This window comes from Geotrypetes seraphini, chromosome 2 (genome assembly GCF_902459505.1).
Source record: "Geotrypetes seraphini chromosome 2, aGeoSer1.1, whole genome shotgun sequence".
In the NCBI taxonomy this organism is placed as follows: Eukaryota; Metazoa; Chordata; class Amphibia; order Gymnophiona; family Dermophiidae; genus Geotrypetes; species Geotrypetes seraphini.
In genome coordinates, this window is record NC_047085.1 from 412,780,542 (window position 1) to 412,796,618 (window position 16,077).

At 43.3% G+C, this 16,077-nt stretch overlaps 1 protein-coding gene across 6 annotated transcripts in view; it reads left to right on the forward strand.

Annotated features, from left to right (window-relative positions):
• The window catches only part of ICA1 (islet cell autoantigen 1), a 311,620-nt gene extending 299,231 nt beyond the window's left edge, over positions 1 to 12,389 (forward strand). For all 6 annotated transcript variants that reach the window (XM_033931013.1, XM_033931014.1, XM_033931016.1 and 3 more), the window contains one exon: positions 11,580 to 12,389. In XM_033931013.1, coding sequence (XP_033786904.1) covers positions 11,580 to 11,701 — 122 coding nt within the window. In that variant the 3' untranslated portion in view covers positions 11,702 to 12,389. The remainder of the gene's footprint in view (positions 1 to 11,579) is intronic.
• Positions 12,390 to 16,077: the final 3,688 nt, after the last annotated feature.

Sequence of the window (16,077 nt, forward strand, 5' to 3'; positions counted from 1 at the left end):
CCATCGATGTAGAATAGGGGTCTGGACTCCATGGTGCCCAAAAGAGACACTGAAAACCGGAGACTGATTCTAGACCCGATACCTGTGAATGTGGCTCTGAAAGTGCCACGCTTCCACATGGAGATGGTCTGGTCAGTAATTGCAGCGGTGGCATCGGGCAAATTCCTAGCCTCCCTAGATCTGATGGAAGGCAAGGCAGAATGTTCTCAGACAATGCCACTATGGTAACATATGTAAACAGACAAGTCACCAAGAGTGCTCCATTACATCTGGAGGCTCAGATGTTTAGGTAGATAGACGCTCACCTTCAGGTGCTCTCTGCAGCTCATGGAACTCCCTTGTAAGCCAAATATGAAACTAGTGAAAAGGGCATGTTTAGAAAATTACTCAAGATGATTTAGCCAATAATTTTCCTCTCTGCACAGAGTTATTCACGATTCTCATTATATAAGCTATGGTATTAGTTTGTAGATATGATTTCTGATGATTGTGTGTCTATTTTATCATGTTTTTATGAAATTATGTATGTAAATTATGTTAACGGTATAGAAATTTTTAAAATAAAAAATATAGCAGGAGTAGGAAAACGTGTAGGCCAACTTTCTCAGCAGGCACATATTAGACCTAGAATTGTCAATATGTTGAAGAGCCAGCCTGTGATAAGGAATTAACAGAACTGCAAATACAGAAAAACCGCGAATAACTTTTTCATATGTTGTTCACGGTTTTCTGTTAAAAACCATCGTGAATATGGTGACACCGCGAATAACATGGTGAGAGACCTGGCCTGTTCCTGAAGGAGAGGCAAAACACAGTGAAGAAAGTGCTGGGAATCAGCGATTTTCTCTATAAACGCTTGGAATCAGTAATTTCTCTATGCAAGCTGATGTAATTTGGGGGGAGGAGACAGCAAGCTAAAAACCGCAAATAATTGAAACCGCGAATACGGAGGGAGAAGTGTACTTATTCTTTAGTAGCTGAATAGGCCTGATTCCATATCAGTTTTAAAACTCCATGAGTTATATGTTTGTCACCAATTATTGAACCATAGCTGCTACTGAGTATCAGGCCCATATTATTTTTAAAAAGCTTGTATTATCCCAGGACAAGAAGGCAGCCTATTCTCACATATTGGTGACGTCATTCACGGAGCCCCGATGTGGACAGCCTCGCAAGCATACTTGCTTGTAGAAACTTCAGAAGTTTCGAGTCAGCCGCACCGCGCATGCATGAGTGCCTTCCCGCCCAGCACAGGGCGAGTCTCCTCAGTTCTCAGTTTTCCGCAGAGCCGAGAAGTCCATATTTGACGCTCTGTGCTGAACTTAGTTCGCTTCGTGCCTTCTCTCACCACGGTGTGTATTCTTTTTAGTGGCGAATCGCTTTTACTTTATTTTCTTTTTTTTAAAAAAAAGAGAGACTTTATTTTTTTCTTCCGACTGGCGGGACAAGCCGCTCGGCGACAGCCTGCTTGCTTCAACTTCGCAGTGGCTATTTTCCCTCCTATGTCCCGGCCAACAACAGGCTTCAAGAAGTGTAGCCAGTGCCAGCATATGATTTCTCTCACAGACCCACATCGCTGGTGCCTCAAGTGCCTCGAGTCTGATTATTGTTCGAAGTCCTGCGAGCGCTGTGCTACTCTTCAACCTCAAGCCCTTAAACGTCGTTGGATTTTGGTGGAGAAACTCTTCAGGATAGACTCTTCATTCACATCCTCGACCTCGAGTGCTGCTTTGGTCCCACCATCCACCAAAGATCCTCCTGCTTCCACGACGCCAATCTCAAGTCTCATCAAACCTTCCTCATTTGGAGCGTCTTTGACCTCAAGTACACCTGTTTTATCTTCCCCTGAGCTCTCCTCAGGTCAGATAACTAAGGAAAAGGTTCCGGCGGTGGTCCTCAAGCTCTTCAAGACCTCCAAGTCAAAGCACATCTCCACTGCTACCTTGGAGCCTTTAGCCTCAGCATGTGGTCCAGTTTCAGATTCGGACCCACAATTGCAGGCTTCTCTCCAGACCCTGTTGGAGCAGCAATTTGTACAATTACTTAACAAGTATGGTTCTGCCTCGACTTCGCCTCATGTAATCCAGCCTGGGCAATCAGCAGTCTCCCGCAAGGTCGAGTCCCTGTCTGTGCCTCGAGCTGAAGTTACACACTATATGCAAGGAGCAGAGTCTTTGCGAGTGTCTGGTCTGGCATCTACACATTCTATGCAAGGAGCACAGTCTTTGCGAGTGTCTCAATGGTAATCTCCACACTCTAGGCAAGGAGTAGATTCTTTGCGAGTGTCTCGACAAGAATTCTCACCCTTCATACAAGGAGCAGTCTTTGGGAGTGCTTCGAGATTCCTCGATCCAAACCACTGAGTTTCAATCCACAGCTTCCAGCCCTATTCATGCACCAGCAGCATTGCCTGTTTCCATACATAGGGTGACATCAACTCGATCCTCCTCAAGACCTGCTTCCAGGCACCATTCTCGTCAATCGAGGCATCCATCGAGGCGCAGGTCTTCTTCCAAAGAACAGCCTTCCTCGTCCAGGCCTCATTCTAGACCTTCCAGCTCTTCGAGGCCTCCAACTCCTCGATCAAGGTCACCGCTTCCAGACCCCGAGGACTCAGCTGCTTCCATCGTCTCCTCCAAGTCTCCATATTCTTTGGATTGCCACTTCTCCAGAGAGGCTTCGCCTTAGTTCTCCGCTCAAAGTGCTTTCAGGTCATCGAGCCCTTCTCGAGGCAGGGCCTTTGCGGATCAGCTGTCTTTCTCCTCCTTCCTTCGTCAGATGGCTGATGACTTGGACATTAAATTAGATGCTGGTTCTAAATACTCTAAGGAGTATCTCAAGGAAATGCATCTGCCTCAACCTCCTGCAGAGTCACTTAAACTCCCTCTTAACTGGCTTTTATCTCAGACTTTCACATGCTGTTTGGAGACTCCTTACGCTATTCCTGCTGTTCCAGGCAATCTGGACTCGAGGTATAGAACTCTCCATTGCAAGGGGTTTGAGAATTCACAGTTATCACATCAATCCCTCCTTATGGAGTCATCTTTGAAGCGTACCCAGCCTTCCAGAGTCTATGCCACAGTTCCTCCTGGAAAAGAAGGTAAGACAATGGACAAGTTTGGATGTTGGCTTTATCAGAATTCTGTGATATCCTCCAGCATCCTCAACTACAATTTTGTCTTCATTACTTATCTCAAGTTCCTTATTGATATTCTTCCAGGTTTTCTGAAGAAACTGGAACAACATAGACATTTTGAGTTCCAAGAAGTCACTGCTACTCTGTCACAACTCAGATTGCATCTTCTTCAGTCATCTTATGATGACTTTGAACTGTCTGCTAGGGCCACTGCTTTCTCTGTGGCGATGCGCCAATTAGCCTGGCTTCGCACCATCGATATGGACCCTAATCTTCAGGATCATTTGGCCAACATTCCTTGTACAGGCAATGATCTTTTTGATGAGCCCATAGAGGCTGTCACAAAGAAATTGTCTGAACATGAAAAATCCTTTGCCTCCATTGTCAGAAAAAAGCCAAAGCTAGCTCCTGCAAAATCTTCACACCCTACTCCAGTTTTCCAGAGCCTTTATACTTCAAGGGCGGCTCCTTACACTCGAGCACCTCCCAAGAAACAACAGCAGCAACAGAAACCTCAGCCTTCTGCTGCACAGCCTTTTTGACTGTTTATAGCAGAGCAGTGGTTCCCAAACCTGTCCTGGGGGACCCCCAGCCAGTCAGGTTTTCAAGATATCCCTAATGAATATGCATGAGAGAGATTTGCATACCTGTCACTTCCATTATATGCAAATCTCTCTCATGCATATTCATTAGGGATATCTTGAAAACCTGACTGGCTGGGGGTCCCCCAGGACATGTTTGGGAACCATTGAAACAGAGCATAACCTCCATTGTTCTGCCTCTGTTCTCCCTTCCCCCCATAGGTGGCCGTCTCCATCTTTTTTTTTATCATCGATGGGAGACCATTACATCCGACCTCTGGGTACTGTCAATCATCAAGGAAGAATATTCTCTTCACTCAGGTTCCACCAGAGCTTCCTCTAAGAGAGTATCCCTCCAATCCATCCCAGACCGCCCTTCTTCAGGAAGCTCAAGCTCTGCTTCATCTCCGTGCCATCGAGGAGGTTCCTCTGGATCAGCAGAGCAGGGGGTTTTATTCCCGTTTCTTCCTTGTTCCGAAGAAGACGGGCGATCTGTGACTCATACTGTATCTCAGGACTCTCAACAAATTTTTAGTCAAAGAAAAATTTTTCCCTGGCATCCCTTTACCCCCCTTCTAGATCAGAATGATTGGTTATGTTCTCTGGATCTCAAAGAGACTTATACTCACATCCCCATTCATCTGGCCTCCCGTCAGTACCTCAGATTTCGGGTGGGGAATCTTCATTACCAAGTCCAAATGACAAAATCAAAGATTCTACAATCTCCTTAAATGGTCATGTCTTTCCTATCACAGATTCCATAAAAATTCTGGGAGTGACACTTGACCGCAACCTCACCCTTGAATCTCACACCTACTTACTGGTCAGAAAAGGCTTCTCCGCCTTATGGAAACTGAGAACCATCAGAAAGTACTTCGATGCAAGCTCTTTTCGACTACTGGTACAGTCATACATCCTAAGCCTACTCGACTACTGCAACATTATCTACCTGGGGTCCTTCAAAAAAACCATTCAAAGACTCCGCATCATCCAAAACTCGGCAATCCGACTGATCTTTGGGCTGAAAAAATGGGAACACATTTCCCTACTACCAAAAACTCCACTGGCTACCCATGGAAGCAAGAATCCAATTCAAGTTTGCCTGTATCTGTTTCAAATCCATTCTTGGTTTGGCCCCATTATACCTGGTTTCCCATTTCTCCTTAAACTGCTCTTCCAGACCCACCCACAGAGCCCACCTCTTCAGCCACCCAACTCTAAAGGCCTGCCGATACAAAAGTCACCTAAACAGAACACTTGCCTTCCAAGCAGGTCATATAAATGACTGGCTAAGCAGAATTATCTCGCACTCCTCATCCTACCTAAACTTCAGGAAATTATTAGAAACTAGCCTATTCAACCAAACTACAACCTAGCCCTCCCTCCCTCCCCTACTCCCCAAGTTCTCTTTCCCTACCCTCTGCCCTGCCCACCCACTTTTGTCCTTATTTCGCCCGTTCCCCCGCACACGCATATTTATTGTATCTGTATTCGCTGACTGTAACATCTCACTGATTGACCTGCCCTTCTCTGTTGTAAACCATATTTGCTGATTCTTTGTTGTATCTGTATTCACTGATAGTAACTATTCGCGTATCTTTATCTGTATTCACTATTTGTAACTATTCGCTGATTGTCCAGCCCTTCTTTATTGTAAACTGCCTCAAACTACTACGGCTTTGGCGGTATATAAGAAATAAAATAATAATAATAATACAGAGTATTACCCTTTGACCTGGCATCATCTCCCAGAGTGTTCACCAAGTGCCTAGTGGTGGTAGCAGCAGCTCTAAGGAACCATGGTCTTCAGGTGTTCCTCTACCTAGACGACTGGCTCATCAAAGATTCAACATCTCAGGGGGTTATTGTAGCGACCCAACAGACTACGTGGTTTCTATAAAGCTTGGGATTCGAAATCAACTTTCCCAAATACAAACTTCAGCCCTCTCAGAATCTACAGTTCATCGGAGCTGTTCTGGACACTATCCAATTCAGAGCAATCCTTTCTCAACGTCTCGATGCTCTTCACCTCTGTCACATAGTGTCTTCCCACTCTTCAATCTCAGCGAGACACATGATGGTTCTACTAGGCCACATGGCCTCCACAGTGCATGTGACTCCTTTTGCCAGACTTCACCTCAGAATTCCTCAGTGGACCCTGGCATCTCAGAGGACACAGGCTTGCGAACCACTCTCTCGATACATTACAGTCAGTCCTTTGTTGAGACAGTCTCTCCGCTGGTGGATGCTTTCTTCCAATCTCTCCAGAGGTTTACTGTTTCAAATGCCCCCTCATCAGAAAGTCCTCACGATAGATTCCTCGACCTACGCTTGGGGGTCTCACTTCGACGGTCTCCGTATTCAAGGCCACTGGACCAGCACGGATCATCTGTGTCACATCAATCTGTTGGAACTCAGAGTGATATTCAATGCTCTCAAAGTTTTTCATCACCTTCTTCACGACCAGGTAGTCCTCATTCGGACGGACAACCAAATTGCCATGTACTATGTCAATAAACAAGGAGGAATGGGATCTCTTTCACTTTGTCAAGAAGCTCTGAAGATTTGGGACTGGGCAATCCTCCACAACACCTTCCTGAAAGCTGTCTACATCCAAGGGGCAAAAAACTGTTTGGTGGACAAATTGAGTCGTCTTCTGCAACCTCACAAATGGACACTCAATTCCTCGCCTCTTCATCACATTTTTTCACAGTGGGGAACTCCTCAGATAGATCTCTTTGCATCTCCCCACAACCACAAACTGCCTCAGTTCTGCTCCAGGATCTATTCTCCTCATCGCCTCAAGGCAGATGCTTTTCTACTGGAATGGATGAATCTCTTCCTGTATGCATTCCCTCTTATTCTCAAGACTTGTCAAGTTGAAGAACGATCATTCCACCATGATTCTGATGGCTCCTCGGTGGCCGAGACAAACTTCAACTCAGCAGTAGGGAGCCATACCTTCTACCAGTTTTTCCATCTCTGCTTACAGTCAAGGATCTCTACTTCATCCCAACCTGCAGTCTCTGCACCTGACAGCTTGGTGCCTCTCAACATAACTCCTCTTCAGTTTTCTCAACCTGTAATAGACATTTTAGAGGTTTCTAGAAAGCCTGCCACTAGACAATGCTACCACCAAAAATTTTCTACGTGGTGCATCTCTCATGATAAGGAGCCTCAGCATTCCTCATTATCTTCTGTTCTGGATTATCTGTTGCACTTATCCACCTCTACTAGGCCACATGGCCTCCACAGTGCAAGTAACTTCTTTTGCCAGACTTCACCTCAGAATTCCTCAGTGGACTCTGCATCTCAGTGGACGCAGGCTTGTGACCCACTTTCTCGACACATTGCAGTCACTCCTTCCTTGAGACACTCTCTCCGCTGGTGGATGCTCTCTTCCAATCTCTCCAGAGGCCTACTGTTTCAAACGCCCCCCCCCCCCCATCAGTAGGTCCCTCACAACAGATTCCTCGACCTACGCTTGGGGGTCTCACCTTGACGGTCTCTGTACTTAAGGCCACTGGACCAGCACGAATCGTCTGTGTCACATCAATCTGTTGGAACTCAGAGCGATATTCAATGCTCTCAAAGTTTTTCATCACCTTCTTCACGACCAGGTAATCCTCATTCGGACGGACAACCAAATCGCCATGTACTATGTCAACAAACAAGGAGGAATGGGATCTCTCTCACTTTGTCAAGAAGCTCTGAAGATTTGGGACTGGGCAATCCTCCACAACACCTTCCTAAAAGCTGTCTACATCCAAGAGGCGAAAAATTGCTTAGTGGACAACTTGAGTCGTCTTCTACAACCTCACAAATGGACACACCATTCCTCGCCTCTACATCACATTTTTTCACAGTGGGGAACGCCTCAGATAGATCTCTTTGCAGCTCCCCACAACCACAAACTGCCTCAGTTCTGCTCGAAGCAGATGCTTTCCTACTGGAATGGACGAATCTCTTCCTGTTTGCATTCCCTCCGTTCCCTCTCATTCTCAAGACTCTTGTCAAGTTGAAGAATGCTCATGCCACCATGATTCTGATTGCTCCTCGGTGGCCGAGACAATCTTGGTACTCCCTTCTACTTCAACTCAGCAGCATGGAGCTATATCTTCTGCCAGTTTTTCTGTCTCTGCTTCATCCCAACCTGTAGTCTCTACACCTGACAGCTTGGTACCTCTCAACATAAGTCCTCTTCAGTTTTCTCAACCTGTAAGAGACATTTTAGAGGCTTCTAGGAAGCCTACCACTAGACAATGCTACCACCAGAAATGGACTAGATTTTCTATGTGGTGCATCTCTCACGATAAGGAGCCTCAACATTCCTCCTTATCTTCTGTGTTAGATTATCTTTTTCACTTATCCATCTCTGGCCTCAAGTCTACATTGATTCGAGTCTATCTCAGTGCAATTGCTGCTTTCCATCAGCCTATTGAAGGGAAACCCCTCTCTGCTCATCCGGTGGTTTCCAGATTCATGAAAGGACTTTTCAATGTCAAACCTCCTCTCAAACCACCTCCAGTGGTTTGGGATCTCAATGTTGTTCTTGCTCAATTGATGAAGCCTCCATTTGAACCAATGTCTACGGCTCATCTGAAGTATCTCACTTGGAAAGTGGTGTTTCTCATTGCCCTCACATCTGCTCGAAGAGTCAGTGAGCTGCATTCTTTAGTTGCTGATCCACCTTTCACTGTGTTCCATCATGACAAGGTGGTCCTTCGTACTCATCCTAAATTCCTACCTAAAGTGGTTTCAGAATTTTATCTCAACCAATCCATTGTTCTTCCAGTGTTTTTCCAAAAGTTTCATTCTCACCCTGGAGATTCAGCTCTTCATACTCTGGACTGTAAACGTGCTTTGGCTTTCTATTTGGAACGCACCAAACCACACAGTACTGCTCCTCAACTTTTTGTCTCCGATCCAAACAAGTTGGGACATCCAATCTCTAAGCGTACCATCTCCAACTGGATGGCTGCTTGTATCTCTTTCTGCTATACCCAGGCGCATGCGCGGTTGACTTGAAACTTCTAGTTTCTATAAGCAAGACTGTCCGCATCCGGGCTCCGTGGATGTCGTCACCCATATGTGAGAATAGCTGCCTGCTGTCCCTGGATAACACCTGTTACGGTAAGTAACTGTGCTTTATGGTAAGTAACTGTGCTTTTTCTTCCTCTAATATGGTTTTTATGTGAGTCAATAAGCTATGGTAAGAAGCAGGAGCAGCAGCAATTGAGAGAAATACTTCCTGTTCTCATATAGAAATGCTAACATGGCACATTGCACAGTTATCAGATAATGAAAAGAAGCTTCAGAGATGGTGGTAGAGAGAGAAAGAGCCCATGCAAAGGGAAGAAATTGGTGAGACACCAGAGCCCTGTGATAATGTGGAAAAGAAAAGCTGCACTTAGCAGAGAGAAGGAAGGGCTAGGATCATTGAACTGTTATAGATGCAAAAGAGAAAAGGAAATGGAGAATGCATGCATTTTTATACTGATGCATTATTTGTACAGGAAAGCAATGCCAGTTTTGTTAGCAGGGCCTACTCATAGAAAAGTGTACTGGTGCCTATGGGATGAACTGCTCAGTTGCTTTCCATCAAACAGAGCCTTCCATGTTTATTAAATAAAAACAGCTGAAAGTAGGAAAAGAAGTGCTTCTTTTCTTATAACTTGGTGAATAAGAACATAAGAAATGCCTCTGCTGGGTCAGACCCTAGGTCCATCGTGCCCAGCAGTCCGCTCACGCGGTGGCCCAGCAGGTCCAGGACCTGTGCAGTAATCTATCTATACCCCTCTATGCTCTTTTCCAGTAGGAATTTGTCTAATCCTTTCTTGAACCCCAGTACCGTACTCTGCCCAATCACGTCCTCTGGAAGCGCATTCCAGGTATCCACCACACGTTGGGTAAAAAAGAACTTCCTAGTATTTGTTTTGAATCTGTCTCCTATCAACTTTTCCGAGTGCCCTCTTGTTCTTTTATTATTCGAAAGTTTGAAGAATCTGTCCCTCTCTACTCTCTCTATGCCCTTCATGATCTTATAAGTCTCTATCATATCCCCTCTAAGTCTCCTCTTCTCCAGGGAAAAGAGACCCAGCTTCTCCAATCTCTCAGCATAAGACAGGTTTTCCATCCCTTTTATCAGACGCGTCGCTCTCCTCTGAACCCTCTCGACTAACGCCATATCCTTCTTAAGGTACGGCGACCAATATTGGACGCAGTACTCCAAATGCGGGCGCACCATTGCCCGATACAATGGCAGGATAACCTCTTTTGTTCTGGCTGTAATACCCTTTTTGATTATACCAAGCATTCTATTCGCTCTCTTAGCGGCCGCTGCACACTGTGCCATCGGCTTCATTGTCATGTCCACCAATACCCCCAAGTCCCTTTCCTGGGTACTCTTATTCAATAATATCCCTCCCATTGTATAGTTGTACCTCGAGTTTCTGCTCCCCACATGTAATACCTTACATTTCTCAACGTTGAACTTCATCTGCCATCTCGTCGCCCAATCTTCTAGTTTGTTCAAGTCCCTTTGCAATTCTTCACATTCCTCTGTAGTCCGAGCTCCATTAAATAGTTTAGTGTCGTCCGCAAATTTTATTATCTCGCACTTCGTCCCTGTTTCTAGATCATTTATGAAGATATTAAATAGTAGCGGCCCGAGCACCGAGCCCTGCGGGACACCACTCGTGACCCTCCTCCAGTCGGAGTAGTGGCCCTTCACTCCTACCCTTTGTTTTCTACCCTCCAACCAGTTTCTGATCCATCTATGTACGTCTCCTTCCACCCCATGGTTCTTTAGTTTCCGGAGTAGGCGTTCATGGGGCACCTTGTCAAAGGCTTTTTGGAAATCTAGATATATGATGTCAATGGGGGTCTCCTTTGTCCATCTGTTTGTTAATCCCTTCAAAGAAGTGCAATAAGTTTGTTTGGCACGATCGTCCCTTGCAGAAACCATGCTGGCTGGCTATCAGAAGTTCGTGCTTTTCAAAATGTTGATCAATGCTTTCTTTTATCAGTGCTTCTGCCATTTTCCCAGGAACTGAAGTCAGGCTCACTGGCCTGTAGTTTCCCGGATCACCTCTTGATCCCTTTTTAAAGATGGGCGTAACGTTGGCTATCTTCCAATCCTCCGGGATCTCGCCTGTTTTCAGGGATAAGTTGCAAATTTTCTGCAGTAGTTCCGCTATCTCCTCCTTTAATTCCTTCAGAACCCTTGGATGTATGCCATCCGGACCCGGGGATTTGTCAGTTTTTAGTTTTTCTATCTGCCTGCGAACGTCTTCAATGCTCACTTCTATGAATGTTAATTTTTCTGCTTGACTTCCGTTGAAGAATTGCTCAGGTTCCGGCATGTTGGACGTGTTTTCGTTAGTAAATACAGACGAGAAGAACATGTTAAGCCTTTCTGCCACTACCTTCTCCTCCTTCACCACTCCCTTCCTGTCTCCGTCGTCTAGCGGTCCCACTTCCTCTCTAGCTGGCTGCTTCCCTTTAACATATCTGTTAAACAATATTAATATGTGACTTGCTACATGCTGGGGAATTCTAAGAGAAGTGTTTCTGTTTGTAGGAAATAAAGGGAACATTTTTTTAAAGGCATATAGACACACACTTAGGTTCATATAAAACTTGTTTCTAGATGATTCAAATGCTTTTGGCCTGCTAAATTAAAATAAGTTTCCACATATTATTCTATCTTCTATTGCAATAATGAATGAAAATATATTATTTCTAATTTTAGATGATTGAGGCTAACAATTTCTATGAATTCTTCTTAGCCCTTTTCATTAAAGATTGTGTATCTTAAGTCTGAAACACAAGAAATGTGATTTATGTTTTCTGTTTTCCAGAACCTGGAAAGAATCCTAAAGATCTGACTGCTTGGTTTAATCTCTTTGCTGATCTTGACCCATTATCTAATCCTGATGCTATTGGGAAAACTGATAAAGAACATGAGCTATTGAATGCATGAGTCTGTATTCTTCATACACCACTGGTTTTGTGTTATCTCTGGAAACAATCAGTATGTTGTAAAATTTTCAAGTATGTGCCACTGCATTAAAATCAAAAGGATATATACGCATACACACACACAGAGGTATATCAGTATACACATACACAGATATATATATTATAAATTGCCTTTGCTAAAAGAAATTCCAAATGAGAGATTCAAGGCAGATATCTAGCCTGATTAAAATATTTGCAGAAACCCTGTATGCCTGAAGTGTGTTAGAGCTATTAAATAAAATTATAAACCTATTTTTATAAGGTTTTTTCTGTAATTCTGCAATCATGTAATTAGAGGCTGCATGAACAAACAGAATATGACTTTGATGTGTGAAATAATTGTTTAACAGCAGCCTTGATGAAAAAAATTTATATAGAGCTTGTCAGTTAAAAATTTATGGTTATTTAGGCCTGGAAAATTGTTGTAGTTTTTTCTTTTTAATCAAAACTTGCAAAATCCATGGGCTTATCTTAAAATATGCTTTATTTGCACTATATAATACCAAATTTGTATCCAAACAATGCATTTGTTCTGGGTCTTTTCTTGCATTGCATAGGACCAAGGCAATTCCATCCATTTGATATGTCATTTGTATCTATTTGTGAAAACATTTTTCATATGCAGAAATTCATAAACATGTTTTTCTTGAGCCTGATGTGTTTACTCTTGCAGTGACACTGTAATAAAAAAAAAAAAACATTTTGCACAAAACAAAGTTAAAAACTTATTTTTATTGTATAAGTTGAGAGTCTTAGCTAAGAGTTAATGTGATAAAAGTATTTGAAGTGCAAGCAGTATAACACTTTAGTACATGCCAGATCTTCCAGAAATACCAGTTAGCATAGAGACAGTTTTTTGTAGAGATAACTGTCAATGTTCTGCATTAATCTGATAAAAAAAGATATAATAAAAAGGGTGGAAGATCAGATTCCTTGATTAAATTCATCTTCTACCAACATCGCTACACTCATGACACCCCTCTCCTTAACAGAATAGAACAGGGGAAACAAAAGCAAAACAACAAAGTGGAATTGACCCAATCAGAATGGTGCGCACCAAAGAAATGTGCTTCAACTCATCTGATAAATTCAAATGCCTTTATTCTTCCAAATTCTCATAAATTCAGAAGAATAAAGGCATTTGAATTTATCAGATGAGTTGAAGGACACTTCTTTGGTGCGCACCATTCTGATTGGGTCAATTCCACTTTGTTTTGCTTTACCCCTCTCCTTAAGTCACTTCACTGGCTCCCTATCCGCCATCACATACAGTTCAAGCTCCTATTGCTGACCTACAAACATGTTCATTCTGCTGCCCCTCTATCTCTCCTCTCTTCTCATACACCTCCCAGAAAACTCTGTTCTTCCGATAAGCAGCTCTTAGCTTTACCCTTCTCCACTACCAATTCCAGACTTTATTCCTTTCATCTAGCTGCCCCCTATGCCTAGAATAAATTACCTGAGTTTGTCCACCAAATCCCTTGTTTAATAGCAGACTGAAAACCCACCTTTTTGATATAGCCTTCAATCCTTAACCCTACTCTTCTGCACTCCAGCCCAGCCAGCTGATTAACTGTTCCCCTTAACTGTATCCATGACATCCTGTTTGTCTGTCTTGGCTGTTTAGCTTGTGAGCTCTTTCAAGCAGGGACTGTATTCTTCTTCTTTGCGATTGTGTATAGCGCTGTGTATGTCTGGTACTGCTATAGAAATAATTAATAGTAGTAGTAAGTCAAACTGGATGAATACTGTAATACTGATGTATCATCAAATATTTCCTCATGCAAGAAAATGGTTCTCATTCATATAACTGTTATAGTTAACAGGGAACTGAGTTAATAACGTGCTGTAAACTTTGGGATGCAGACTCCAAGCACACTAGACATCTCATTTTCTGCTGCAGAAGTTTTTATTTTTTTATTTTCTATTGTTTAAAGCCTAAGTGGATTACATTATCAGTTACAGCTGAAAGGATTTCTGGAGATCATGAAAACCAGGAATGTCAGCCTGTAATCCAGGAGGGCCACAAACCAGTCAGGTTTTCAAGATATTTCTAATGGGGAAATATTTACACACTCTACTTCCATCGTGTGCAGATCTAATTCATGCATATTCATTAAAAATATTGCAAAAGCTTGACTAGTTTGCAGCCCTCCAGGATGGAAGTTTGATATCCTCAGTGTAAACAGTAGACCAGACATGGGCAACTCCGGTCCTTGAGGGCCAGAATCCAATCGGGTTTTCAGGATTTCCCCAATGAATGTGCATTGAAAGCAGTGTATGCAAATAGATCTCATGCATATTCATTGGGGAAATCCTGTAAACCCAATTGGATTCCGGCCCTCACGGACTGGAGTTGCCCATGTCTGTAGTAGACTGTAGAGCAGTGACTCTCAACCCAGTCCTCAGAGTACACATTATACTGGTGTCTTCTTTTCCGCCAATACCTTTCAGTTCTAGGCGATTTACAAGAAATTAGCCTGGACATTCCCAGGAAGATTACAAGGTTGATAGCTATAGTATGCGTCGGGATCTGGGAAGGGTCGATACGGTTTGGTTAGATCATTTGACAAATTTCTTGAACAGTATTCAGTTCTTTCCTGAATGTTTTGTACTTGGGTGTCATGGTCAGATTTGAGAGGTGATGGTCTATTTTCGCTGCTCTGGGGGCTAGTAGTCCCGTCATATATTTTTTTGCTTTGCATGCCTTTGATTGGGGGGTGGGCAAAGTGTGCTTGTGTTCTCCTTGGTCTTTTTCCTGATTAGGCGGTTGTTCAGATAGCTTGGTCCATTTCCATTTAGGGCTTTGAATAGGGTGCAGTAGAATTTGTGTTGTTTGCGTGCTTGTACTGGGAGCCAGTGTGAGTCTTGGAAAGCTGAGGTAAAGTGGTTGTATTTTTTCAGAGAGTATATTAGTCTTATTTTGGACTGTTTGTAGTTGTTTTAGCATGTTGGCGGGGCATGACAGGTAAAGTATGTTACAGAAGTCCAGGAGTCCTAGAATTAGCGCTTGTAGTATGAGTTTGAATTCTTCGTTGTTGAAGTATTTTCGGATTTGTCTTAAGTTGCGCATGGTTGTGAATGACTTCTGAACCATTTTGCTGATTTGAAATTCCATGGTGCAGCCTTTGTCTATCATTATTCCCAGCAGTTTTATGTTGGTTTGTAAGGGATATGTGATGGAGTTTATTTCTAGGTTTGTTATGGTTGGGGTTTTGTTTCTTTCTAGAAGTAAGAATTTGGTTTTGTCTTGGTTCAGCTTTAATTTGTGGTCTATCATTCATTTTGACACTGTTTCTAGTGCAATGTGTAGTTCATTGTGTTGGGGTAGTTTGGTCGAAAGGCAGAAGGATGGTGATATCATCTGCATAGCTGTATGATGTTATGCCTAGTTTTGTCTAAGCATGTGTGGCTATGTAAAGATTGAAGAGTGTTGGCAATAGTGGGGAGCCTTGGGGGACTCCGCAGGGGTTATTCCAAGATTTTGATTGTTCATTGTTTGCTTTTACTCTTCATCTTCTTGAGCGGAGGACTCCTTCAAACCAATTGTAGACTTTGCCTGTGATTCCTATTGCCTCCAGTGTTTGTAGTAGGATGTCGTGATCTACCAGGTTGAATGCTGCTGTGAGATCGAGTTGTTTGAATAGCATTTTTTTGCCTTTGCTTAGGTGTTGTTTGGTTGTGTCTAGGAGAGACTAGTAGTGTTTCTGTACTGTAGTTGTCTCTGAAGCCTGATTGTGAGGGGTGGAGTATATTGTGGGTTTCTAGGTATTCGGTGGGAAGTTTTGCTACAAGGCCTTCCATTAGTTTAACATATAGCGGTATTGAGGCTTTAGGTCTTTCAGAATAGGGGTTATGATGATTTTGGCGAGTTCTTGTTGAAATTGGTCCTCTGTGAGCATGCAACTAATCCACCGCAAGAGGTGGGTGCGGAATCTAGTGTTGGCGGCTTTTAACAGGTATGGGGAACAGTGGTTGAGGTCGCAGGCTGCATGATTGTATTTTTTGTAGTTTGTCTAGGTCGAGCCATTGTATGTCTGGGAAGTCTGACCAGTTTCTGTCTGCTGCATAGGACTAATTTTCTATAGGTGGTATAGAGATTTTGTCGGGTGGTTTGGGGTCCCGGTGAAGGTGTTTCTAGCTGTTGAGATTTTGTTTCTATTTGGCTGTGGGGGGAGTGACAGTTTGGGTGGTCAGGAAGGGTTTGGTGCCAGTCAGATTTCAGGATATCCACAATTTATATACATGATAATTTATTTTGGGTATCCTGAAAACTCACCTGGTTTTTGCTATAGAGTACTAGTGGGAAAAGCCCATCATTAAGTGAAGGGAAATTTA